This window comes from Pleurodeles waltl, chromosome 9 (genome assembly GCF_031143425.1).
Source record: "Pleurodeles waltl isolate 20211129_DDA chromosome 9, aPleWal1.hap1.20221129, whole genome shotgun sequence".
In the NCBI taxonomy this organism is placed as follows: Eukaryota; Metazoa; Chordata; class Amphibia; order Caudata; family Salamandridae; genus Pleurodeles; species Pleurodeles waltl.
In genome coordinates, this window is record NC_090448.1 from 1,081,952,335 (window position 1) to 1,081,978,124 (window position 25,790).

Below are 25,790 nucleotides of genomic sequence, written 5' to 3' on the forward strand. Positions count from 1 at the left end.
CAAGACCTTGGTCATATATATTGCCCAGATCTGCTACCTTTTGTGTGTACCACTGACCTGCGACACTGCTGGACAGAAAACACAATCTGGAACTCCAGAAGGTGGGGAGACTTTTCAGGTTGATGAAGAGCGTCTCAGATAGTTGAGAACATTCTTTGTTAGAGTTTTGTACCTTGACAAGCTGTACTGTGCTTTGCCACTATGAAGGACTAGGTTTGAGTTTTAAATATGTCCAATAAAATGAAAATGCACAAAAAGTACTTAACAACAGTGACCCGAATGTGGCTGCTAGACTGACGGTAGTAGCAAGACAGTAATAGTGAACAGCCCACTTTCTTGGGATGGCTGAGGAAAGTCTGGTGTTTCTATGAGTTTCCGTTGTGTAACAGTTTTTTTACATGAACACGTGCATCTTTGATGGTTCTTTACTTCCCAGTTATGCCTCCAGAATTATAGATGGGGTGTGGAGAATGTGAAGTGAATGGAGGCTGAATAGTACTGCGAGGCAAAAATAAACATTTCACAACTGACATACCTTTCCCAGAAACAAACTGTTTAGGCAACCCTGGACAGAAGTACAAACTGAAGCCGAGAGCAGCCGTATACTCTTTAATGACTGTAAGCAGTATTTTCTCTACAAAAATAAAATGGTAAAAAACAAAAACGGACTTGCAAACAAAATACTGAGGTCTTGTCTGAAAAAGGCCAAAGTATTGCATTTTTGTGCTCCTATTATGCACGGTTAGTTGCACGATTTCATTTAATCCTAAAATGTACACTTTTGTATGTAAATGCTCAACTCGGTAAAATGCCTCAATTATAAACAAAGTGTATACAGTCTTATCTCGACGAAGAGTGTTAAACAACCAAATATTTAAATAAAAACGCAATGACAGCCCGGCTTTCAAAAGGACCTCGAGATATTATGTCACTTTTAGCATTTGATCAGAGGTTTTAGCTTATATTTCGGCAGCCGACAGCACGTTCCTATTAACAAACACTTCAGAAGCAGCGTTCCCTTTAGTATCTGTTATGTAGTACCCTTGTAGTGAACAGCTATCTGTCGTGTCCTTAGTTTAACCAATTATACTGTTATCGATGTATATAGCATTACACGCGAGTCCCTATTCCTTGTCAGTATGACCTATAACACAGTAAGGAGCACATATGATTACAGACCATGGTAAGTCAGTTGAAACATTGACGCATCCTCAGTGGGTCCAGTCCCACAGAAGTCTGCACTGAATTATCAAGAATGCACAGACATGCTGCAATGGTTGTTTTAGATTTATAATCCATATGAGATTTACACATATTAATACCTACAAGAAAATAATTACTAATATGTTTTTCATACAGCCCTACTACAAGATCATGGTCCCCTTCTAAACACTATTGCATTCTGCCTGGCTTAGCGGGGCGACTCTTACGATCAGAGACAAAAATCAAACCTTTATTCCACTATCTCCACCCCGTTTGTATTATCCTCAAGCTTACCAGGTCTCATGTAGTATTTCCATGTCTTTCTGCTCAAATTCTCAAGAGCACTTGGATTGAACCCTTGTAAATCACTCCGAGACAAGCCTATGGCATGGTAGGTGATGTTGATGGTTCCCAATTTTGTTTTTAACCTTGAATGAATCAAATATTTTTCACGGCTACTCAAAAGGGAGTGCCGGCACATTAGGCACTAAAAACAGAAAGAAGCAGAGAACCACTGGAGTCATGTCATCCCTGAAGCTTTAATAGGAATGTTTTCAGCTCTTTCTTAAATTTTACTTACTCTTTGATGTACCTCAACTGTTCAGGCAACTGATTCCATATACCGGCCGCTTTGACAGTACAGGAGGAGCTTCCTCTGTGTTGCCTTTTAAAATGGGGAACCGCAATTAAGCCGGCATTGCTAGATCGCAGGAATCACCCTGGCTTAATCCTCTCATTGAGATATACAGGACCTTGTGTGTTTTCTATTGTTCTTTTCAAGATGCACTAGTGTCTTCCCAAGAATACAGGTGCCACTGCCTCATTCATTCCTCTACAGATAACAACCAATAAGTTTCAAAATGATGTGCAACCTTAGCAATAGTCAATAGTGAGCCAAACATATAAGGCACCATTATGTCGTCACAATAGCTGGATTGTACGTTCTTGATCAGAAAAGAATCAAACAAAAACGGTTTTCAATTAATAATGAATGGCAGAAGATACTATCGGACCCATGGAATGCACTGTTGGGTAATTCATGGCATACTATCACCTTGATTTTGATGAACAGTAAGTAAAGGAGATGGAAAGCGAACAAAGCCAGCTTTTTGATTTTTTTCAGTTTTTACATTTTAGTTCCCATATGAAGTTTTCCTTTTTCAGGCCCCTTTTATGGAAAACTATTTGAAAGAAAACATAATCTATAAATAAATCTTAGCTTGCTTCATGACTGTTTAAATCGGTATGTGTGTACTAGATACAAATTATGTTTTGCCAAGTTATTCAAGAAACATGTAGGTTACTGTTCTCCAAAGTTTTTAAATTATACTTCAACTTTCAACATCATACAAGAAGGTAATAACAAGCCATGACATTAGCTCCCACTCTCCATTCCACTGAACCATAATTTAGTGCTCAAACCTTTTTCATCTCATATATTTCATATGTGTGAATTCAACATCAGCGTAATTTAAATGTCTGAGATACATATATATATATATATATTTTGTAGTGACCTTTGACAAATCTATCCCACTCTATGAAACGGAGTTGGCATGTTCATCATAAAAACCTTAGTTTCGGTAATAGTGTAAGAAATTGTTATACAAAAGTTTTCTATTATTTTGAACATAAATAATTTAAAACAAACAGCCTAAAGATGAGGATTATTCTCCTTCGCCCTCCTCTTCCTCCTGTTTAATTACTGGATTTCCTGAAAAGACAAAAAAGGAAGTTCAGAGTCTATTATAATCATGATTCATATACTGTAGGGATGCCCTATTCAAAGCAGACCCCCACCACTAAGAAGATCCTTGCTCTCTCCAGGTTCACTGCATATCTGAGGTGAGGTAGACAGCAAAGTTTTAGGGAAGCCCTACTGATTTTTGCAACAGAGCCTTATTATTTTGTATGGTATCCTAAAGTCCATCACTTTAGCTTCACACTTGGGAAGAAGGATTCTACAAGATATGCCACTTAGCAACAGAACAGCTGTGAAGCAAATGGGTTGATTCCTTGGGAATCCATGTAGCTTTCTTTATTAGCACAATGTGTAGGAAAACAAGGGCAAATGCTGTGAGATTTGGTGTTGACAACTCACAGGTTTCGCCAGGGGCATAGCTTGGTCAGTAAGGGAATTGGGGAGGGATTAGGTGGGTGAGTTTCAGATTTTTCGACAATCAGGCTAGCATATAATGTTTAACAGGGTGTATGAGAGGTGTCTACGGGCCCGTGGAAGGGAGAGGAATGAGGACTGGTAGAAGTACTAAGGGAAAACACAATATTTGGTAAAATAACCAATATTTTTGAGGATTTACAAAACAAAGAGAAAGTGATTGTGTCTGCCTTTTGCATGTGTGTATGCAAAAAGTCCAGGTGAAATCTGACAGACATCTCACCATACCAGACTGAAAGGACCTGTAACCAACTATTTATCGGAATATACATTTATTAGGTATGGGTGTAACACTACAAACACCACCCCCTTAAGGTACGCCCTTAGGTTTCGCACAATGGCACTTCTTCAGGGATTGTAATGTAGCAATTGTGATTTTCCGTTATAGAGAACCTCTAGACTTGGCTCCTTTGAGAGAAGCTTTGGACTGCTACATAGTTTATTAGAAACCATACCTCACAACATGTGCTCCCACCTTCTTACAACGTCTGCTGTAATATGCAACTAATAGAAATATAAAAGGAGAAAAATACATTTCACCTATCCTAACGTGCCCCAGTCTAAAGAACTGCACTTGCTGCTATCACCCGTTGCACGAAGAACACAAATCCAAACTTACAAGACAATAAACCTATTGTATTCCTTTAAACACAAGGACAAAGACTATAAGAATATATACCTACATGCAAAATTGTTTATACGTGTTATGTGTGTACCAGAAGCCAGAGCTGAATGAAACAAGGTACAGTCTCTCACCAGGACTACACAGAGAACCATTTAACCGTGTCTTTTGTTATGAAAGCAGTGCCTTGACATCTCGTAAGAGTTTTATTTACAACACCATACCCTACCAGCAATCATTCATGTTACGACTGACAAACCACCAAAGTAATATATCTAAATGGGATGAATGGTGAGGGAGGGAGGAGAACTCAGATAGTAGACCACACACACTTGGCAGCTGCTAGTGGGCCAGTGGAGGCCACCTAATGTTGGAACGTGGTGAAAGAAAGATAGACACATCCAAATCAGCACTACACAACACCAGGAATAGTGCTGTATCAAGAATTATGGACACTGAATAGCACAACATATCCTAATGACAGCTATTGGCACATGAATCTTCCGTCTTAGCAGACCAGCACAAGCTGGTGGTAAACGTTATGTCGACAAAGAAAATGTGCTTACCTGTAACACTCTCCATCATGAGTATTTTGTAAACACTAAGTAGCTCCACTCAAGAGTGGGGATTCCAAAACACTTGAAAAAAAGAAATATATTTAAAAAATAATACTAATAACTACTAACTGCACCTTGCACATCAGTCTAAGATGGTCATCTTCGATATGATTTCTGGGTTCCTGCAATAAGAGCATTGAAAGCCAGAGGAGTTTTGCAAGTAGAGAGTTTTTGAAGGGAGCTCTACTGGATCCCGGTGCACTCCGTAACCTGTCTAATGAACAGTGTTAGTGAGGAGAGGCTAGCAGTAACGGTGGCAACTCCTTTGCAAATCCTACCACCACCAGCCACCACCGTGCTAAGCAGTGCCATCACTGTCACAGAAACCAGCCTGTGGGATTTATGGCAGGTGTTACAACCTCCGGGACCCACAATTGGCATTACAGCATTCACCATATTAAACAAACTACCATTAGCATGTTTTTGAGGTGATCCTTGTATGCAAAGGTACCTAATTTGGCGCCTAATCAGCTTGAAACTGTTGGACACACACTTGTCTTTTCTCTCTTTGAGCACAGATCTCTTAGAATGGGTTTCTGGGAAATTCAATGTCAGAAAAAAGGAAGAAAGAAAGATGTCCAGGATTATTTTGTTCAAACTCTGAGTTGTGCTCATCATAAGAGACATCAGGGAACTCCCCCCCCCTCCTTGCAGGTGGAAGATGGGAACTTCAAGTTGTAGGTGAAAGCACTACTAAGTAGCATTAATGCAATTTACCAAAACCTCATTACCGAGACGGAGAACATTCCAGCAGCGGTTAGAACTATTGAAGAGCTCTGGCAGTTAACAGATCTCACAATAAGAACGAATTGTGTACTGGCACTATGATACATAAGGTGACTAACCTGAAATCCTCTGCATGGGAAGCAGAAACTTTCAACAGATGTTTGGCAGAAAACATGACAGACATAAACCAGAAAATGGGCATTGATGAGAGCTATACAAGTTATACCTAACTTGGTGAATGAAAACTTTTAGGCTGAAATGCAGGAGTTACTCAGACCTTTGTGCAATGTCAAAGGAAAGGGGGCTAGGGTATCTACCGAGCAAAAGATGATACTACAGGCTCAAACAGAATAGCACAAGATCAGGAGGTTATGAGACAGTTCTACTCTGTACTACAATGGCCACGTATTTGATACCATGAAACAAACCAGAGGGGCTAAGAATTTCCAAGAGTAAGATATAGTTTAATGGCCTTTGTTCTTTTTTATGAGACAATGAGAAAATCTGTTTGAGGAGTATGCTAGTTCGTAATCACCTTTGAGCACAACTTGCACCATGAAGCATCAAGATTACAACTGTGAACATCAGCGACCATCTTTAAAGTTTTGGTGAGAGTTCTGTAAGCCCTGGCAACAGAATGCACAATCCTCAATTAAGTTTTATCACAAGGTTGCTGATTGCAGATATCTCAATGCTTCTGAAATGGCTCACTGAGATTTTTTCTTTTCTTAGTTTTAGTGTCGTCACATCAACTGGAAAGAAGTTGCTAGCACCGAAGTGTACTCTCTGCAACAACACTAACTGAACTAGTCCTGTTCCTAATCCTAGAACACCTCGTTGAAGATAGCCAAACTTCTGCTGTGCAGCAGTGGCATAATTTAACTAGGCTGCCAGAAAAAAAAAAACATTCCAAATGAAGCTTGTCCAGTTAAAACTACTATTGTGCAGAAAGAAAGGCTTTTGACACCATCCACCACTATGCTGTAAAACTCAAAATCTGAACTTGCACAGAGCGACTTCTCAGTTGATAAAGTCTGTGTCAAGCCTCAACCGCAATTTACAATACCATGCATATAAATTGGGTAAAATGATAAAATCTCATACAAACATTAATCTCACAACATTGACACCCAAGTAATGCAGCAACTGGCCGCCTGCACCCACACTGGCTATAACAACATCAATATCGGCTAAAGGAAGTAATTTGGTCAAATTCATGACTGGGAAACTTGCAGTAACTGATCCATTAACCACTTCGTTGCCAGGCCTTTTCCCCCTCCTGTGCCAGGCCTCTTTTTTGCCTATTTGGAATAGTTCTCGCTTAGGCCCTCATAACTTTTTGTCCACATAAGCTACCCACACCAAATTTGCGTCCTTTTTTTCCCCAACATCCTAAGGATTCAAGAGGTACCCAGACTTTGTGGGTTACCATGAAGGAGGCCAAGAAATTAGCCAAAATACAGTGAAAAATTATTTTTTTTCAAAATAATTGGAAAAAGGGGCTGCAGAAGAAGGCGTGTGGTTTTCCCCCTGAAAATGGCATCAACAAAGGGTTTGCGGTGCTAAAATCACCAGCTTCCCAGCTTTCAGGAACAGGCAGACTTGAATCAGAAATTTTTTTAACACAATTTTGGCATTTTACTGGGACATACCCCATTTTTATGATTTTTTGTGCTTTCAGCCTCCTTCCAGTCAGTGACAGAAATGGGTGTGAAACCAATGCTGGATCCCAGAAACCTAAACATTTCTGAAAAGTAGACAAAATTCTGAATTTAGCAAGGGGTAATTTGTGTAGATCCTAAAGGGTTTCATATAGAAAATAACAACTGGAAAATAAAAATATTGAAATTGAGGTGAAACAAACAGCAATTCTTCTATATGTTTTACTCTAACTTTTTCCTGCAATGTCAGATTTTTGAAAGCAATATACCGTTACGTCTGCTGGGCTCTTCTGGTTGCGGGGATATATAGGGCTTGTAGGTTCATCAAGAACCCTAGGTACCCAGAGCCAATAAATGAGCTGCACCCTGCAGTGGGTTTTTATTCTACACCGGGTGATTAGCAATTAATTTGCTGAAATATAAAGAGTGAAAAATAGCTATCAAGAAAACCTTTGTATTTCCAAAATGGGCACAAGATAAGGTGTTGAGGAGCAGTGGTTATTTGCACATCTCTGAATGCCAGGGTGCCCATACTAGCATGCGAATTACAGGGCATTTCTCAAATAGACGTCTTTTTTACACACTCTCTTATATTTGGAAGGAGAAAATGTAGAGAAAGACAAGGGGCAATAACACTTGTTTTGCTATTCTATGTTCCACCAAGTCTCCCGATAGAAATGATATCTCACTTGTGTGGGTAGGCCTAGCGCCCGCGACAGGAAATGCCCCAAAACACAACATGGACACATCCCATTTTTTGACAGAAAACAGAGGTTATTTTTTGCAAAGTGCCTACCTGTAGATTTTGGCCTCGAGCTCAGCCGGCACCTAGGGAATCCTACCAAACCTGTGAATTTTTTAAAACTAGAGACCTAGGGGAATCCAAGATGGGGTGACGTGTGGGGCTCTGACCAGCTTCTGTTACCCAGAATCCTTTGCAAACCTCAAAATTTGGCTAAAAAAAAAAAAAACACGTTTTCCTCACATTTTGGTGACAAAAAGTTCTGGAATCTGAGAGGAGCCACAAATTTCCTTCCACCCAGCATTACCCCAAGTCTCCTGATAAAAATGATACCTCACTTGTGTGGGTAGGCCTATCGCCCGCGACAGGAAATGCCCCAAAACACAACGTGGACACATCAAAATTATCAAATACAAAACTACCTGTTTTTGCAGGGGGGCGCCTGCGTATTTGGTCCTGGGCTCAGCAGCCTTCTAGGGAAACCTACCAAACCCAGACAGTTCTGAAAACTAGACACCCGAGGGAGTCCAGTGAGGTGTGACTTGCGTGGATCCCCCAATGTTTTCTTACCCAGAATCCTCAGCAAACCTCAAATTTAGCTAAAAAAAAAAAAATCAAATTTTCCCCACATTTCTGTGTGGGATCACCGCACTGGGACACATGTCATACCACCCAATGTTCCCCTCAGTCTCCCGGTAAAAATGATACCTCATTTGTGTAGGTGGGCCAAGTGCTTGTGAAAGGGAAGAGCCAAAAACATGTAGATATTGAGGGGGAACAAAGGGGGTCCAAAAAGGCAGTTTGCAAAAAAAAAATTTTAGGCTGACAAGTGCAGCAGAATTTTTATCGGTATAGATGAGGCAATGCTGGGTGGTAGGAAACTTGTGGATTTCTGCAGATTCCGGAAGGTTCCATCACAAAAACGTGGTAAAAATGTGGGATTTCCAGCAAAGTTGGAGGTTTGCAGGGGATTGTGGGTACAAAAATGGTGCTGGGTGAATGTGAAACACACCAGTCTGGAATCACCCAGATGTTTAGTTTTCAGATGTGTCTAGGTCTTGTGGATTTTTCTACATGGCAGCGTCCCAAAGTCCATAAAGTGCAGCCCTCACCATTCCAAGTGGGACGATTTTGAGTGTAAGCCAAGTTCTCATGGCCCAAATGTAAAACTAAAACCCAAAATAATCAAATGCCTTCTTGCTTGCTGTGGGATAAGATGTTGTAGAGTGTGGGGGAGAGCTGAAAGACTGTTATCCCCTTCAGTTGAGGTGGGGGCGTAACCAGGCCCATACTGGTTGGTAGCCACCACCGCAATTTTTTTTAGTTTTTTTTTTTAATTCCCTGGTATCTAGTAGACTTTCTGCCCCCCCGGGGTGTGGATCAGGTGTAATTGCCCCATCTGCCCACTAGTGGGCAGAACAACTTCGGCCCCATTTATTTGGGGTGGGGGTATGGCCATACCCCCACCCTCTTATTTTTGGAAAAAAACTTCCCTGGCCTCTGGTGGGCTTTCTGCCCCCCACTTGGGGCAGATGGACCTTCCAAAAATAGGCCCATCTGCCCCCAATGGGGGGCAGATATGGCCAACAGTAATGTGCTCCCATGGGGAGTGACCCTTACCCAAGGGGCTGCCTCCCTAAAGAAAACACACGCATACACACACACCAACCCCTGGTGCCTAACTGGTTTCTGCCCCCATGGGGGCAGATTGGCCTAACAAAAATTGGCCGATCAGGGCAGAAATGGTCTAAATACAATTTGCCCCACAGGGGAGCGACCCCTGCCTAATGGGTCACTCCCCCATCTCTATAAAAAAAAAAAAGAAAAAAAAAAAGGGCCCTGGCACCTAGAGGTTTCTGTCCCCCCTGGGGGCAGATCGGCCTAATATCAATAGGCCGATCTGCCCCAAGGGGTGGCAGAAATGGCCTAAAATAAATTTGCCTACGGGGTCGCTCCACTAGCGCCAAAAAAAAATAAATAAACCTGGTGCCTAGTTGTTTCTGCCCCCCTTGGGGGCAGATTGACCTAAAAATCGGCCGATCTGCCCCCAAGGAGGGGGGGGGGGGGAAGGAATGGTCTAAATACAATATAGGGGTCGCTCCCCTTGCGTGAAATTCACGAAGAAAAAAAACAAACTCCCTGGTGTCTAGTGGTTTCGGTCCCCCTTGGGGGGCAGATTGGCCTCATAAAAATAAGCCAATCTGCCCCCAAGGGGGCAGAAGAACGAGTTACTTACCTTCGGTAACGACTTTTCTGGTGGATACATTAGCTACCTGTGGATTCCTCACCTCATGAATACTCCCATGGCGCCAGCATTCGACGGAAATCTTCTTACTAGTCTCTGCACGTCGACGAGGACGTCACTGTCTCGCACGCGACGCCGTCTGACGTCATACAGGCAATAAGAGGTCCTCGACGACGTGCGGACGTCAGTACCAATCATTTTTTACGTGCATGAGAACAACCAGGCAATGCAATGAAAGAACAAAGCAACATCCATTATATTGTAAAAATACACCACATTGTATGAATAACTGTAAATCTTTTTATGTACATATATATATATATAAAACTCTCTCTTTTAAAAATATATACACACACCAAGTATATACATAAAGATATATACACATATACCTATATATATATAAATATATTATATATATACATCTATTGCACCCTCAAAGACCAAGAGGAGCGCACTCAAGGATTACTTGGCAAGACCATAAAGGCAACGGGGAGGCGGGTGGGACCGTGAGGAATCCACAGGTAGCTAATGTATCCACCAGAAAAGTCGTTACCGAAGGTAAGTAACTCGTTCTTCTGATGGATACAACTACCTGTGGATTCCTCACCTCATGAATAGAGTCCCAAAGCAGTACCACGCCCGGCGGTGGGTGCCTAAATGGTCAAACCAAGAAATCCTGCAGCACTGACCGTGCAAAATGGCCGTCCCTTCTAACCTCAGAATCTAAACAGTAATGTTTTGCAAAAGTGTGAAGGGACGACCAAGTTGCGGCCTTGCAGATGTCGACCACAGGAACACCTCTGGCTAAGGCCGAAGTGGCCGACTTAGCTCTGGTGGAATGAGCTCTAATGCCCTCAGGAGGATCCTTCTTTGCCAAAGAGTAACATATTTTAATGCAAAGAACAACCCACCTGGATAGTGTTCTCTTGTGGACTGCCTTTCCTCTCCTCTTGCCCACGTATCCAATAAACAGCTGATCCTCCAGCCTGAAATCCTTTGTTCTATCGATAAAGAAGCTCAACGCTCTCTTTGGGTCCAGACGGTGCAGTCTTTCTTCCTCTTTGGAAGGATGAGGCGGAGGATAGAACGTGGACAAAGTAATTGCCTGAGCCAAATGGAAGGGTGAAACAACCTTCGGGAGGAAAGCAGCCTTGGTCCTCAACACCACCTTATCCCCATAAAAAGTTGTATAAGGGGGTTTTACTGATAAGGCCTGCAACTCACTCACTCTCCTTGCTGATGTTATAGCTATCAGGAAGACTGTTTTTAAAACCAAATACCTCAAGGGGCAAGAATGCATAGGTTCAAAAGGGGACCCCATAAGGAAAGTCAGGACTAAGGACAAATCCCATTGCGGCATAACGAATGGCTTTGGAGGATATTGATTTAGAAGACCTTTCAAGAATCTGATAACAATAGGGGATTTAAATAAAGATGGTTGGTCTGGAAGACATATGAAGGCTGACAAGGCCGATAAATAACCTTTAATGGTAGCCACTGCACAACCTTTCTGCGCCAGAGATAGCGCAAAAGACAAAACGTCCGATAGATGAGCATGTAAAGGATCAATCTGCCTCTCTCCACACCACGCAACAAATTTAGACCACCTATTAGCGTAGATAGATTTAGTGGAGTGTCGCCTGGCCGCTAATATAACATCCACTACCTCAGGCGGGAGAGAGAAGGAACTCAGGTTGCCCCGTTCAATCTCCAGGCATGTAGGTGCAGACTCTGGAGGTTGGGGTGTAGAACCTGCCCCTGCGACTGCGAGAGGAGGTCTGCCCTGAAAGGGAGACGGAGCGGCGGGCACGTTGAGAGTTGGAGAAGGTCGGAGTACCACACCCTCCTTGGCCAATCCGGAGCTATTAAGATTACTAGAGCCCGGTCTTGGCGAATCTTCCTCAATACTCGAGGAATCAAGGGTATGGGAGGAAACGCGTAAAGCAACTGGCCGCACCAGGTCATTTGAAACGCGTCCCCCAACGCTTCCTGCATCGGATACTGAAGGCTGCAGAACAACGGACAATGCGCGTTCTCTCGAGTGGCGAACAGATCTACCCGAGGAAACCCCCACTTCTGGAAGATTAAACGGACTTGATCTGGATGGAGACGCCACTCGTGGTCTGCCGAGAAGTGGCGACTGAGACTGTCCGCACGCACGTTCAAGACTCCGGCCAGATGGTTTGCTATCAAGCAAATCCGATGGTCCTTTGCCCAGGACCATAGTCGAAGAGCTTCTCTGCAGAGAAGGTACGACCCCACTCCTCCCTGCTTGTTTATGTACCACATCGTGGTAGTATTGTCCGTTAGGACCTGTACCGACTGACCACGAAGGGAAGGGAGGAAGGCCTTGAGAGCCAGACGTACAGCCCGTAACTCTAACAGATTGATGTGAAAAATCTGTTCCTCTGGAGACCAAAGACCTTTGATCTCCAGATCCCCCAGATGAGCTCCCCACCCTAGAGTGGAAGCATCCGTTATGACTGTGGCCACTGGTGGCGACTGCTGGAACGGCTTTCCTTGTGAAAGATTGTTGCTTGCAATCCACCACTTCAAATCCACAGCAGCATCTCTGGAGATCTTGACAGTACCCTCTAGATCCCCTCTGTGTTGAGACCACTGCCTTCGGAGGCACCACTGAAGAGCCCTCATGTGCCAGCGAGCATGCGTGACCAACAGAATGCAGGAGGCAAAAAGACCGAGCAGACGAAGGACCTTGAGGACTGGAACTACCGCTCCATTTCGAAACATTGGAACCAAATCCTGAATATCTTGAATCCGCTGAGGCGGAGGAAAGGCCCGACCCAATGTCGTATCCAGTACTGCCCCTATGAACAGGAGGCGCTGAGAGGGCTCCAGGTGAGATTTGGGCTCGTTCACCGAAAAGCCCAGGTCGAACAACAACTGGGTTGTTGACTGCAGATGACGCAACACAAGCTCCGGGGACTTGGCTTTGATCAACCAATCGTCCAAGTAAGGGAATACTGCTATCCCCTTCCTTCTGAGCTCTGCCGCAACCACCGACATCACCTTCGTGAAGACTCGAGGTGCTGAAGTAAGACCAAACGGAAGGACCGCAAACTGGTAGTGTTGCGATCCCACCACAAACCGGAGATACTTCCTGTGTGACTTGAGTATCGGGATATGAAAGTAAGCATCCTGCAAGTCGACAGACACCATCCAGTCTTCCATGTTCAACGCCAAAAGCACCTGTGCTAGGGTCAGCATCTTGAACTTTTCCTGCTTGAGGAACCAATTCAAGATCCTCAGGTCCAGAATTGGTCTCAAACGACCATCCTTCTTGGGAATCAGGAAATACCTTGAGTAAACTCCTTGACCCCTTTCCTGCTCCGGGACCAACTCCACCGCGCCCTTTAAAAGGAGGACTTCCACCTCCTGTTCTAGCAACAGGAGGTGTTCTTGTGAACAATACGAAGGGCGGGGCGGGATGAGGGGCGGAAACTCCCGAAAGGGAAGGGTGTAGCCTTTTCCCACAACACTGAGAACCCAAGTGTCCGACGTAACAGTCTCCCATTTGGTGAGAAAATGCTGTAATCTTCCCCCTACAGGAGAGGAGTGAGTGGGAAATGGTGGAAGCCTAAGGCTGCTTCCCCTGCTGCACCCCGCCAGAGGATGAGGAAGAGGCAGAGTGCTGCTGAGAGGCTCCCCTGGTGCGGACCCTACCCCTCCCCCTAAAAGATCTATAGGGGTGGGAAGAGGCAGGTTGCTGATATCTTCCCCGAAAGGAAGAGGAGGAAGAGCCACGCCCAAATCCACGAAACCTCCTGAAGAGTCTGGAAGAGGCCGTGGAAGAAGGAGCTTGGAGTCCCAACGACTTAGCCGTGGCCCTGCTCTCCTTAAAACGTTCCAAGGCCGAATCAGCCTTAGCCCCAAACAGTTTGTCCCCATCAAACGGGAGATCCAACAATGTGGACTGTACATCTGCCGAAAAGCCCGAGTTACGTAGCCAGGCCTGTCTCCTTTCCACCACAGTTGTGCCCATTGCTCTGGCTACCGAGTCGGTGGTATCCAGTCCCGTCTGGATAATTTGGGTCGCAGCAGCCTGGGCATCAGAGACAAGATCCAAAAGACCCTGGGGAAGCTCTGTGAACGAAGAGGAGATGTCATCCATCAGAGCATGAATATACCTCCCCAGGATACAGGTCGCATTAGTGGCTTTTAACGCCAGACTGCAGGACGAAAAAATCTTCTTCGACTGCGCCTCTAGCTTTTTTGAGTCTCTGTCCCCAGGCACCGTCGGGAAAGAACCAGGCGCTGATTTGGACGAACAGGAGGCCTGCACAACCAAGCTCTCCGGCGTAGGGTGCCTAGATAGGAAACCAGGATCAGTTGGAGCCGTCCGATACCTCCTGGCCACGGCTCTGTGAACTGCTGGGGAAGATGCCGGCTTCTTCCACACCTCTAAAACCGGATCCAGCAGAGCGTCATTAAAAGGTAATAGAGGCTCCGCCGCGGCTGAGGCCGGATGCAACACCTCTGTCAAAAGATTTTGTTTCGCCTCCACCACCGGCAAAGGCAGGTCCAAAAAACTAGCTGCCTTCCGTACCACTGTATGAAAGGAAGCAGCTTCCTCAGTATATTCCCCCGGGGACGAAAGGTCCCACTCAGGGGAAGTGTCCAGCCCACTGGCCGACTCCAGTCCACGCAGCCCATCACCCGAGTCCTCTAGCTCTCCTTCCTCTAGGGCTCGTTGGTACTCCTGCTCCTCTAGTACCCGGAGAGCACGCCTCCTTGAATGCAGTCGTTGCTCAATCCGCGGAGTCGACAACACCTCCGCCGAAGTCGGAGATCGGCGCCGATCTTCCGAAGCCACCGACGCCGCATCCGGCGCCACAGGTAACTTCGGCGCCGACTGAAGAGCAGATGGAACGGATGGACCCACCGGAGTCACAGGCCGAAATCTCGACGTCGACGGGATGGAAATCCCTGGGGCCAATCCCTCCGAAGCCATCGGAGCGGCCACCGGCGCCGACACTGGCGCCGAGCCCACGTTCCCAAACGGGAGAAAGGGCATAAAGGGTGCCGGCCGAAGAGGCGCAGGATCACCCAAAGAAAAGGCCAAAGGCCCAGCCGGAGCACCCCCTGGAGCCATCTGTTGGAAGATGGCATACATCGCATTCAAGAATGCGGAACTATCGGCTCCAGGGGTGGGAAAAGCCGGATACTGGGGTGCCTGACTCGGAGGCGACCCCGACGCCGGCCTCGGCGTCTGCGCCGGAGAAAACACCTGAGGCTCCAATACCTCAATCACCGACGCCTGTCCAGGCGAAGTTGGAGACGTCGGAGAGAGCAACGGCGTCGAAGGATGCGGCGTCACCGTGGGGCTGACCTCCCATGTCCTCCGGCGCCGATCCGGAGACCTGGAACGAGCCTCCCTTGAATGACGCCGAGATTCTCTACGGCGCCGGGAGTCTCGATGACGCCGATGTCTTGGAGAAGACTTTTTCTTGTGATGCTTCTCCTTTGACTTGGCCATAAACAGCTTCGCCTCGCGTTCTTTAATGGCCTTCGGATTCATGTGCTGACACGAATCACAAGTCGAGACGTCGTGGTCGGAGCTCAAACACCAAAGGCAATCGGAATGAGGATCCGTCACCGACATCTTGCCTCCACACTCACGACAAGGCTTAAATCCAGACTTTCTCTGCGACATTATTTCCACAGAGAAAGAGTACGCAGCAAGATATACACTGTAACCGCAAGAGTAACAGTTGCTCCCTCGAAGATAACCGTTTCGAATGCACGGAAAAAAGGGAACTGACGTCCGCACGTCGTCGAGGACCTCTTATTGCCTGTATGACGTCAGACGGCGTCGCGTGCGAGACAGTGACGTCCTCGTCGACGTGCAGAGACTAGTAAGAAGATTTCCGTCGAATGCTGGCGCCATGGGAGTATTCATGAGGTGAGGAATCCACAGGTAGTTGTATCCATCAGAAATGGCCTAAATGTAATTTGCCCCCTAGGGGAGCAACCCCTGCCTAAGGGGTCGCTCCACACCTCTAAAAACAAAAACAAAACAAAAACAAAAACAAAAACAAAAACACAAAACAATGATCCCTGGTGCCTAGAGGTTTCTGATAATAGGCCGATCTGCCCCTGGGGGGGCAGAAAAGGCCTTTAAAAAAGTGCCCACTCCTGGGAGCGACCCTTGCCCAAGGGGTCGCTCCCTTATGCCAATTTCCACACTGAAAATAAATCCCTGGTGTCTAGTGGGCGTTTCAAAAGCCGGATTGCTTTACAATCCGGCTTTTGAAACACTGAGAGAGAGTCTTCAAAGGGAAGGAAATTAATTTCCTTCCCTTTGAAGCCTCTCCGGCATCCTCCACGTGATCAGAAGAGAAATGCTTTACATTTCTCTTCCGATCGCGCTGGAAGCTCAGCTTCCAGCACGATGGAGGAGGCCTCTGTGATTGTCAGCGTGTGATGCGTGCTGACGTCACGGGGGGGAGAGTCAGGGTGGAAGGGGAAGGGATTCCCCTTCCATCCACGACTGGGGTGTGTGGGTGGGTGGCCCATGGGGGAGCGCTAGCGCTCCCCCCAGTTCCCGGGTGCAGGACGAGGTGATCTCGTCCAAGGCACCGTACGAGTTAAGAAAGTCCAAAATATCTGGCCAAAACCCTTGTACCCTCAAGCAGCACCAAAATACATGGGGGAAGTCTGTGCCACCTCCCCCCCCCCCCCCAACACCTGAATCATGTATAATAATGCATTCCCAGCTAATACTAGTCATTTTATTTTTTTTAAGTGTATAACTTTGGTGGAGGGACATCAATTGCTGTTTATGCCTAGCAGCTAATAAACCTGTGTTCAATAATATACATGCTCAGTCTAAATCATCGTTCTGCAGCACTACCCCCACCCTCTTCATCAAATTAGGAACCCTCCAATACCCTGTAAATCAGATCTTCAACTTCCCCCAAAATTCTGTACCACTGTGCAACTAGATTTCTTACAAGCTGATTGGGCCAAATTGCAGCATCTATCAAGTGTAAGAGGATGCTCATTTTGTTGACACTAAGTAAATGATAACCTGGATGTACATGAAAAGGGCTCAATTGATTGCTCAGTGATTAAGTGACTATGTTGCCTCTAGTGCAAAACACTTTCCTGTTCCCAAACAATGGGTACCATGGCATTAGTAGCAGATGTATATCAAAGATATGTCCATTAACACACATTCACAGTCTTCACAAGGGATTTGCGAGTGTGTCATACAGCCACAGCCTCTTACCCCACAGTACCTCACACTCATGTTAGCTTTCACCTGAATAAAACCTCTCAAGGTAATATTCTAAGCAACAGCATATGGGCTAGTGTGAGAGTTTGGGGAATCTGAGAGTCATTGACTTGCTAGTAAACATTTTTCATAAAGATAACTGTATGCTACTTCTTCTATTCCCGACATTTTTTTAAAGATATTTTTAATGTCATTTTGCACGTATGATCACATTTACAATTTCTCTTGACTTTGCCACATGTAACATGTAGAACATACATTAATTGAACACAAACAGTTTGTGGTGAGTTCTCACCTTGTTGGCTTCTGGGCTAGTTGCTTTCCCGGTAAAGTGTGTCGTCTCACATATATTTACTATATGATATGGCAATGAAAAGGTTTCGCGACAATGTGATGTCAATCTAATTACCTAAACCAGCCCATGCGTGCACGGGGAGTGCACTGTCCAAGTCACTATTGGCACATGTAGCTCAGATATAGTTGATTTTTTTGGTTCCCTTTAGCAAATACTGATTATGGGGAGAGGATTGTATTAATTTGCGTTGTTTGCAGTTATCTTTTTAGCACTTAAATTCGAACTATAAACTAATTTAGTCACCCATGGGACAAACTTATGTGTGAGGGTAATGCGGGTAGGAAGAAATGCATTTGACATAGAGGTGTGTGTGTGTGTGTGTGTTTCTGGAATTGTTAAGGTTAAGGGGTCCATTGGGCATGTTGGCAGTACATGTATATGCTGCCTTCTCCCATCATGGGTAGTGCATACATGATGGTAGGAAGATAGTGTATGCGTGCTCTGGGACTTTGACTGTTGCTCCTTTCAGTTTATTTGGGGACAGATTCAGGTTTCTATCAGGTTATGGCCATTTCCACCACTCACATCACTTGCAATGTCCAGCTCTACTTCTGACTCCAATTCTGGAGGGGTGTCCCAGCCATCCAAAACCTCTAGCCACAGTTCGGCCATTAGCGGTCCTCGTTTGCCTTGTGCGTCTTCCCATCGCAGAGTACGTCCCTCAGCTCTAGCCCAAGTGGAGACGTCCTTGTCCCATGTTTCCACAGGGATCCCTGATGTGGACTTCCAGGCCAATGGAATCTTACATTTAGCTAAGGCAAGGGCTAGGTCTATGAACCTTGTGCCTACCATATGTTTTATAGGTCTTGGGAAGTTCCCTAGCAGGCAGCCTTCCATGGTCCGCGGGAGTGCCCTCCCAATATTGTCCCCAATATGCTGCAGCACTGCATCCCAGAAGGTTTGAATAAGTGGGCAATCCCATACCATGTGTTTAAAATCAGAATCTGAAGATAAGCACGTCGGGCAATGTACTGCGTATCCCCCAGTATATCACTTGGAGCCTATGTTGGGTGTGAGGTATGTCATATGAAGATAACTGAACTGTATATACTTTAACCTACCATTGCAGGATATTGTCTGGGGGATGCAAGTATACTGTCCCAGTCTTTGTCTTGTAACCCATGACCCAACATCTTCACCCACTGGATCCTGAGTGCGTCCAAGGCAAGCTCACCATGTAAGACAGTGCTTTATATAAGCAAGTCACTTGTCGTTTGGCAGATCCAAACAAAAGTAGAGCGCACAGTACTGGGTGTTTTGGGGTTCTTCCCTCCCATTTCCCCATAGATCTCAAAATGCTCCTATTAATACCTCATGTAACAGGAATTGGCCAGTGGGTAGGTGGTGTTTGTTGAGTAGGTTTGCTATAGGGACAAGAATCCCTATTTCAAAGCAATCACCTGTCCTCTTTACAACTGCTGCAGTCCATGTCCGTAATTGAGTCTCAGTAAAGTAGCTAACCAGTGTCCCATGTGGTAAACCCACCAAGGACAGCGTCTGTGCATACAGCAGGGCTCTTTGCCCCCCCCATGCCTTTGTGCCACCTGTCCAACGCCATCTGTAGTAGTACTCCCTGTTGGCGTAATGGGGTTCTAGGGCACAGTAGTTTGGTAAGGAGTGTGAGACGGTGGGGTGCCACTCCCAAATTATCTAAAACCTGTTCATTGGTATCATCCAGCCTCTCCACAACCCATTCTAGTTGGGCAGCTAAATAGTACAACTCAAAGTCTGGTACCCCTAGGCCACCATGTGTCACTGGCAGTATGTAAAGTGTGGCTCTGTGTCTATCCCCGTTCCAAATGAATTCTCTGAGCAAAGTGTTGAGTTGCTTAAACCATTTCCCCAGTATTTTCACTGGGGTGTTAGCAAAATAATAAAGCAACATCACCATCTTGGAGAGCGCTACCCTGACCATGAGGGGCAGACGCAAAGTTCTCCAGAAAGTTACATTAGCGCATAAGGAACGCAGCGCCCTGTCTAAATTCCTCTCCTTCATATCTGCCAGTTGGTGGTAAATTTGTGTTCCTAAATATTCGGAAGTCACAGTGCCCATTGGAGTCCTACAGGAAGGACCTGTGCAAAAGGGGTGACCTGCCAACATGGGAACAGATAGGTCTTGGATTTGTTGACCTAGAGGCTCGATAGTCTGCCAAATTCGTTTACGCGTTGAAATGTTCTCAATGCTCCTGTTGAATCATTGGATAAATACAATAAGATATCATCGCCATAGAGGGAGATGATGTGTTCTAGACCCTCTATCCTAATACCATGACCCCTCCCATGCTGGGGAAAATGTACCGCCAGGGGTTCTATAGCCAGGGCGAATATGAGGGGTGATGGTGGGGAGCCCGGTCTCGTACCTCAGTGGATGTTATACTCCTCAGAAATGGTAATTCCCACTTTAACCCTCGCCGTTGGCTTCTCATACAATAAGGTAACCCATTTAATCCCGTCCTCACCTGGTGCCATTCTACACTTGAGCTCCAGTAGGTAGTCCCTCCTAACTGAGTCGAAGGCCTTCTCTAGGTCCACAGACAATGTATGCTGCTGGTTGGTCCAAGACCTCAGGGTGATACAGCACATGGTAGAGCCTCGAAAGATTAACCGACGTGCTCCACTGGAGGATGAAACCACTTTGGTCTTCATGTACGAGGGCCCGCATGTGGTGAAGCAGCCTAGGCGCTAGAATCTTGCTCAGTATTTTAAAATTCATGTTAAGCATGGATAGTGGGTGATAGGCCATGACAGGGGATCCCTGTGTCGTAGTCTTGGGGAGGGGTATAACAGTGGCACACCGGGTAGAGCCAGGGAGCCACACTGTAAAGCCTCGGCATATAAGTGCTCTAGTCCCTGCACCAGTAGGGTAGTGTACGTTGCATAAAACTCCACAGGGAGTCTGTCTGGGCCTGGGGTCTTACTCCTTGCCATATCTTTAATAGCCTGCTTAATTTCTAGAAGTGTTATCGGTCCTTTTATCTCTGTCTTTGCGGCAGGGGGTAAGGTGGGGAGAGGGAGATCATCCAGGAAAGCATTCATTGAGCAGCCCAGTGGTGTCATGGGCATACTGTACAAAGTCTCAAAATTTTGTCGGAACTTTGTTGCTGTCCCCTGCTAGATAGACCCGTGCCCTCATCTCTGTTGACAAGTGTGTAATTGGGGAATCCGGGAACTCGGGTCTAAATCAGCCATGCTAGTAATCTCCCTGATTTTCCCTCCTCCACATGTACTTTATTTATGTATGTGTTGTGTTCATAGCATCTCAACTTTTCCAAGACAACCCGTATTATTTCTCTGTGCCCAACAACTGTTGATGAGTAGTGGCGTCTAGGGCCGTGGAGGTCTCCAGGGCACATAATGTGTCTAGAGCATGAAGTTCTGCAGTGTGTTCCTTACTGATGCTCACAGTTTGTCAGACGACTACATTGAATGCCTCCCATTCCAACAAAGGGGAGGACGCAGTGCCCTGATTGGTAGTGAAGTAGTCAGAAATGGCTGTATGCAATACTAGTCTATAGGTTGGGTCTTCCAGCGTTTCTGGCTGCAGGCGCCACGTGGGGAAATCGCTGGTCTATCCTCCAATAATCGGAGTCCCAGAATTACAGGGCTGTGGTCCGACAATGCCCTCCCGAGATACTCTGTGAGGGTTACACACCTACTTAGGTGGTCTGAGCAGAGGAATGAATCTAGTCACGTATGTTACTTGGGGAGTAAAATAAGGACTCATGGTCTTCCCCATGTTGAACCCTCCAGATATCTACCAGTCCCCATCGGCGTTGCAGTTCCACATAGCCAGCAGCCAATTTATGAGCCGGAGTGCCTGGAAAGGGTGGGGTGGAGCAGAGCGGGCCAGTGTTACATCCGTCACACAGTTGTTATCTCCCTCCAACACTAATGCAGTACTCGCCATACGCCCCAAAGACATGGACAGGGACTGAAAGAAGGAAAGCTGGTCATGGTTCGGTGCATAGATACTGCCTAGCGTGATTTCTCTGCCCATAAGTCACCCCTTCACCAGAACATAACAGCCCTCTTTGTCTATCAGGGAGTGCAATGGCTCAAACAGAGAACCTGCCCTTATCCACACCAGTGTCCCTCACCTACTAAATGGGTTTCCTGTGTCATGGCTAATTGTACCCCTCTACACTTCAAGGAGCAGTGAATAGCATAAAACTTATATACAGATCCCATTACCTGTATATTCCAGGCTATACATTGCCTACACAGCCATATAAAACAGTGTGTTCTGTAGTCCCATTCCTCCTCGTGTGTCGCAATCTGTGTCTAACTAACACAGGAGCAAAGTATCTTGCCCCCGAGATGATGAAACTACACCAACCCCAACTCAAAACTCCCATACCCCAGGACCGGTTGGCAACATCCAAACTTACAAACATTAGGAACCAAACACATCAAGTCTACTTCACCCAACTTCTGATGTGGATCAAGTGAGGTGAGGGCTGAAAAAGACAATGTGGGCTGCTCCGGCCTGCTCAGCTGTCAATTTCGGGGTTCAGTCGCTGCTTGCAGAATCAGAGGCCTCTGACATCTGATCTTGTTGTCATATATTGCCCTGGCCTTGTGTGGTGTGTGTCCCTTGACATTTGCTGCATCGCACAGGACAGGCCCAGTAGTGTGGAGTCCAGTTCCCTTAGCCAAACGGCGACTACAATGTGTTTCCCAGATATCAGTCACTATGGGCCGCAAGTTGGGTCAAACAGATCCTCTGCTGATTGTGGCATCACACCAGGTAGGACCTATCGAGCCAGGCTGGAGCTCTCAGAGTCTGCAGTGAGTTTGTCTGACATGATGTCCTGCTCTCAATCGGAGCCTGTTTTACTCATAATGGCTGCTGTACTTGTAAAGCTGCTGCCAAGCAGAATAGAAGTCCCGGTCGGCTTCTATTCTGCTCAGTTTCCTTGGGCCCCCCGGCCACGAGTTCTCCGGCACCTTTTTCTCGGGCTCAAAAGATCACCATCCAGTCGAGCTCTTTTTCAGGAGGGGCTATGCCTGCTCTATATGAGTCAAGCCATTCCCTTGCCGCCGTTGGGTCCTCATAGAAATGAGTCTTACCATTCATCATTATCTTCAGTCTGCCTGGGAACATCAGAGAATATTTAATCTCTGCATCTCGAAGTGCCTTCTTAACTGACAGAAAGGAAACTTGTTTAGTTTGGACTGAAAGTGTATAGGCAGGGAACAGCGTCACTTTCCCGTTGCCTACGGTACACTGTCCATCTTCTCTGGCTCTCTGCAGAAGAGAGTCACGATCTTGCAAGAGTCTGCCAACGATCGGACGTGGTAGTCTGCCCAGTGGTGAAGGCCTGGCAAGGACTCTGTGAAAATGCTCTATATATCGAAAAAGAGTGTCAAGTGTCCTGGTGCTACCACAGTGGCGAACCATTTTTCCAAGAATGCCACCATATCCTCCTGTTCTGTGCCTTCTAGAAGCCCAACCACACGGACATTGTTCCTGCGGTTGCATCCCTCAGTGTCCTCAGCCCTGTGCACCAATATTTGCACTCTTTGTTAGCTCACCTACTTGGCTCTTGAGGTCCAATTGGGCCAGTTGTATCTCTTCAGGCCCTGTTTCCATCTCTGTCACTCTGCTCGCCAGTTAATGGGGTTCTGCTCATAGCAGTCCGAGTCCCACGGACACCACCCCGATGTCCTGTTGCAACTCTGCTTTAGTATCTGCAATCGCCGCCATTATTCTGTCAAACTGCACCTGGAGAGTGGAAGTTGCTGTTCCTCTTTCCCCATCTGTTTCCTCCGGGGGTGTGGTGGTCCAAGTCCGGTGCGTGCCCCCACCTAAGACTCGCCATGTTTCTTTGTTTCCCCATGTGCGAGGCAGCGGGCCACCAGCCCTACCGGAATTGTAGTCAACCGTGCCTCTCAGCCTAGTATGACCAGAGGACCAGTCTGACACCAGCAACACCTTCGGTTGAGGCTCAGATCCCGATCCCCTTTAAAGGCATTCCCATCTCAATGGAGCAATAGTTAGAGCGAGTTGTAGAGGTCACCAGTGCCTACTGTGAAGGGGATCCACCCATGCCCACTGGGAAGATCACTAATCTAAGGCAATGTATCATCGGCCATCAAGTAGAGCAGGGGCATTGCGCAAACATTCCACTGCCTTTTAGACGGTCCCAGGGGAAGCCACCGGAGTGCCTCAGTGTTCTTCAGTTTGGGGCTCACATGTCCCTAGGTCAGGCTCCAGTATCATGCAACGAGCGGTCTCTCCCTGTAGGGCAGCAGGTTATCCTGGTCACAAGGTTTCTTTGGTGGTTTGGTAGGTCGTCTGGGTATGTTATTCCCTTCTGGTTATGCAGGTGTGTGTGGTCCACTGGCCCGCAGGGTGACAGCAGGCTCCGCGTCTGCATCCCAAGCAGGGATGCATCCCAGAACTCGGCCCCACTGTCCGCAAGCCCCAGCGCAGTGCTCTCAGGTCTCCCGCCAGATGTTCAATGCACCCAGGGCACACCACAGCACTGGGGTCATGCTGGCAGTACTTGCTCATGGCTATCTGTGCTTTCCTTTCTGTTCTTGGAGCAAGAACTGGGCTACCTAGGCCACACATGTCCACTCCTGCCCTCACTGCCCTGTGCTCAGCACAATCTCCCGCTCACTCTGCTGCTGTCGCACCGGGACCAGTCCAGGTCTGCAGCACCTTCTGACCCTGGAGCAGTTTAAGTTTCTGTATGATCGTAGGGTCTCAAGTAGCCGGTAGCGGCAGTGCAGTGCTCAGTTCTTCATCACGCAGTCGGCGACCAGTGCGACCCAGCCTCCACTCCCTGCACTGTGCACAGTCTGCGCGCAGGCTGTGTCCTCAACACCCAGCCTTGCTGCCAGTTACCCGGAGGCAATCAGTGAGTGCCCCCGCCGCTTCTCCAAGCCCAGCAACCTCTCCACGCCCATCTGCTCACCCAGCACAGAGCCCAGAGTCCCATAGTCTTCTCTCCGCATCTGCATGGCTCTTCCTGCAGGGATCAGGCCTCGCATAACATCTGGGATCCCCACTCACGTTTCCTCTCTCTTCGGGCCCCAGGTCGCGGACAAACCCCCCCCCGATTCTCACTGACTCGCACACAGGGAAGCGGAATCAGGCAGCGATGTTTGCTTGCCACCCCCGGGACGGGTAACTTTCAGGATTTTAGTAGGCCAGAGCAGAGCACAGCAATTATGCGCCCGCCATCTTTGGCAGCTAAGCTACCCCCCCTCCTATTCCCAACATATTGGTAGAATTCCCAGGAACAACTGAAGAAAGAAGGAGGAGGAAAACAAGCATCCCAAGTGACCTGTGATTAGCTGCAGTGGCAGTAGGGAAGCCCATTGGTGTGGTGTTCATATCATTTCACGAGATGGAAGGTATGATGTTGATTGAGTAAGAAGGAGGTTTTTACGACTGGGAGGCTTGGGCTTCCCCTTAGTCCAGATCTTTTTTTGGAATGAGTTTACAAGCCAGAGGAAGATGCGCTGGTGGATGGCTTCAAACAAAAAAAAAAAAAACAAAAAAAAAAAAAAGAGCCCTCACCTTGCACCAGCCGAAGTCGATGCTCAACTGAAAGTCACCCTAGGTTTACTGTAGAGCTGAGACAGTGACCTTTCCCTATCTGACTGTTGCAGCACCTCATTACTTGAAGAATTCCTATGTCATATAGGAGATTGCTGACTTGGTCTCTAGTTTCAAGTCCAAAGACTTCAGTCATGCCTTCAATCACCAAGGCAAGATCTTTCTGCTGTACCTCCCCAAGGCCTTAGCCTGCAATCACTACCACTTACTGATCAGTGAGGCTCTCAGACATGGAGAGTGAGCCATCATTAGGCCTAATATATGTATTGCCCTGACAGTTGGATGGGCTTCACTAGGCATTGTGCTTCTTCTTCGTGTACAGTCTGTATCAGGACTTGGAGCTCAAAAGGAAGCAACAGTTTTGTGGCAAGAACAGAAAAAGAAGCCAAGGAATAAATGCTTTAATTCTGCCCAACTCTTGGCATAGTTATGTAACTGGTAAGGGCATCAACTTTAAAGAATTTTATATAACTGAGAAAAAGCCCCAGTTAATCCATGGAAATGAGAGAATTACATTTTTATAGAGGTTCCATTCGCCCCTTGCCTCACCCTGTCTCGCCATGCCAAACGAAGTAATTGACTCACACTGCAAATGCCCACTGGCTAAGGTTGGAA

At 46.7% G+C, this 25,790-nt stretch overlaps 1 protein-coding gene across 1 annotated transcript in view; it reads right to left on the bottom strand.

Moving 5' to 3' along the window:
• Window positions 1-588: 588 nt before the first annotated feature.
• Window positions 589-25,790, bottom strand: part of DNAL1 (dynein axonemal light chain 1) — a 194,192-nt gene continuing 168,990 nt past the window's right edge. The window contains exon 8 of the mRNA XM_069208749.1: window positions 589-2,917. Within this exon, the coding sequence (XP_069064850.1) occupies window positions 2,871-2,917 (47 nt within the window). The 3' untranslated portion in view covers window positions 589-2,870. The remainder of the gene's footprint in view (window positions 2,918-25,790) is intronic.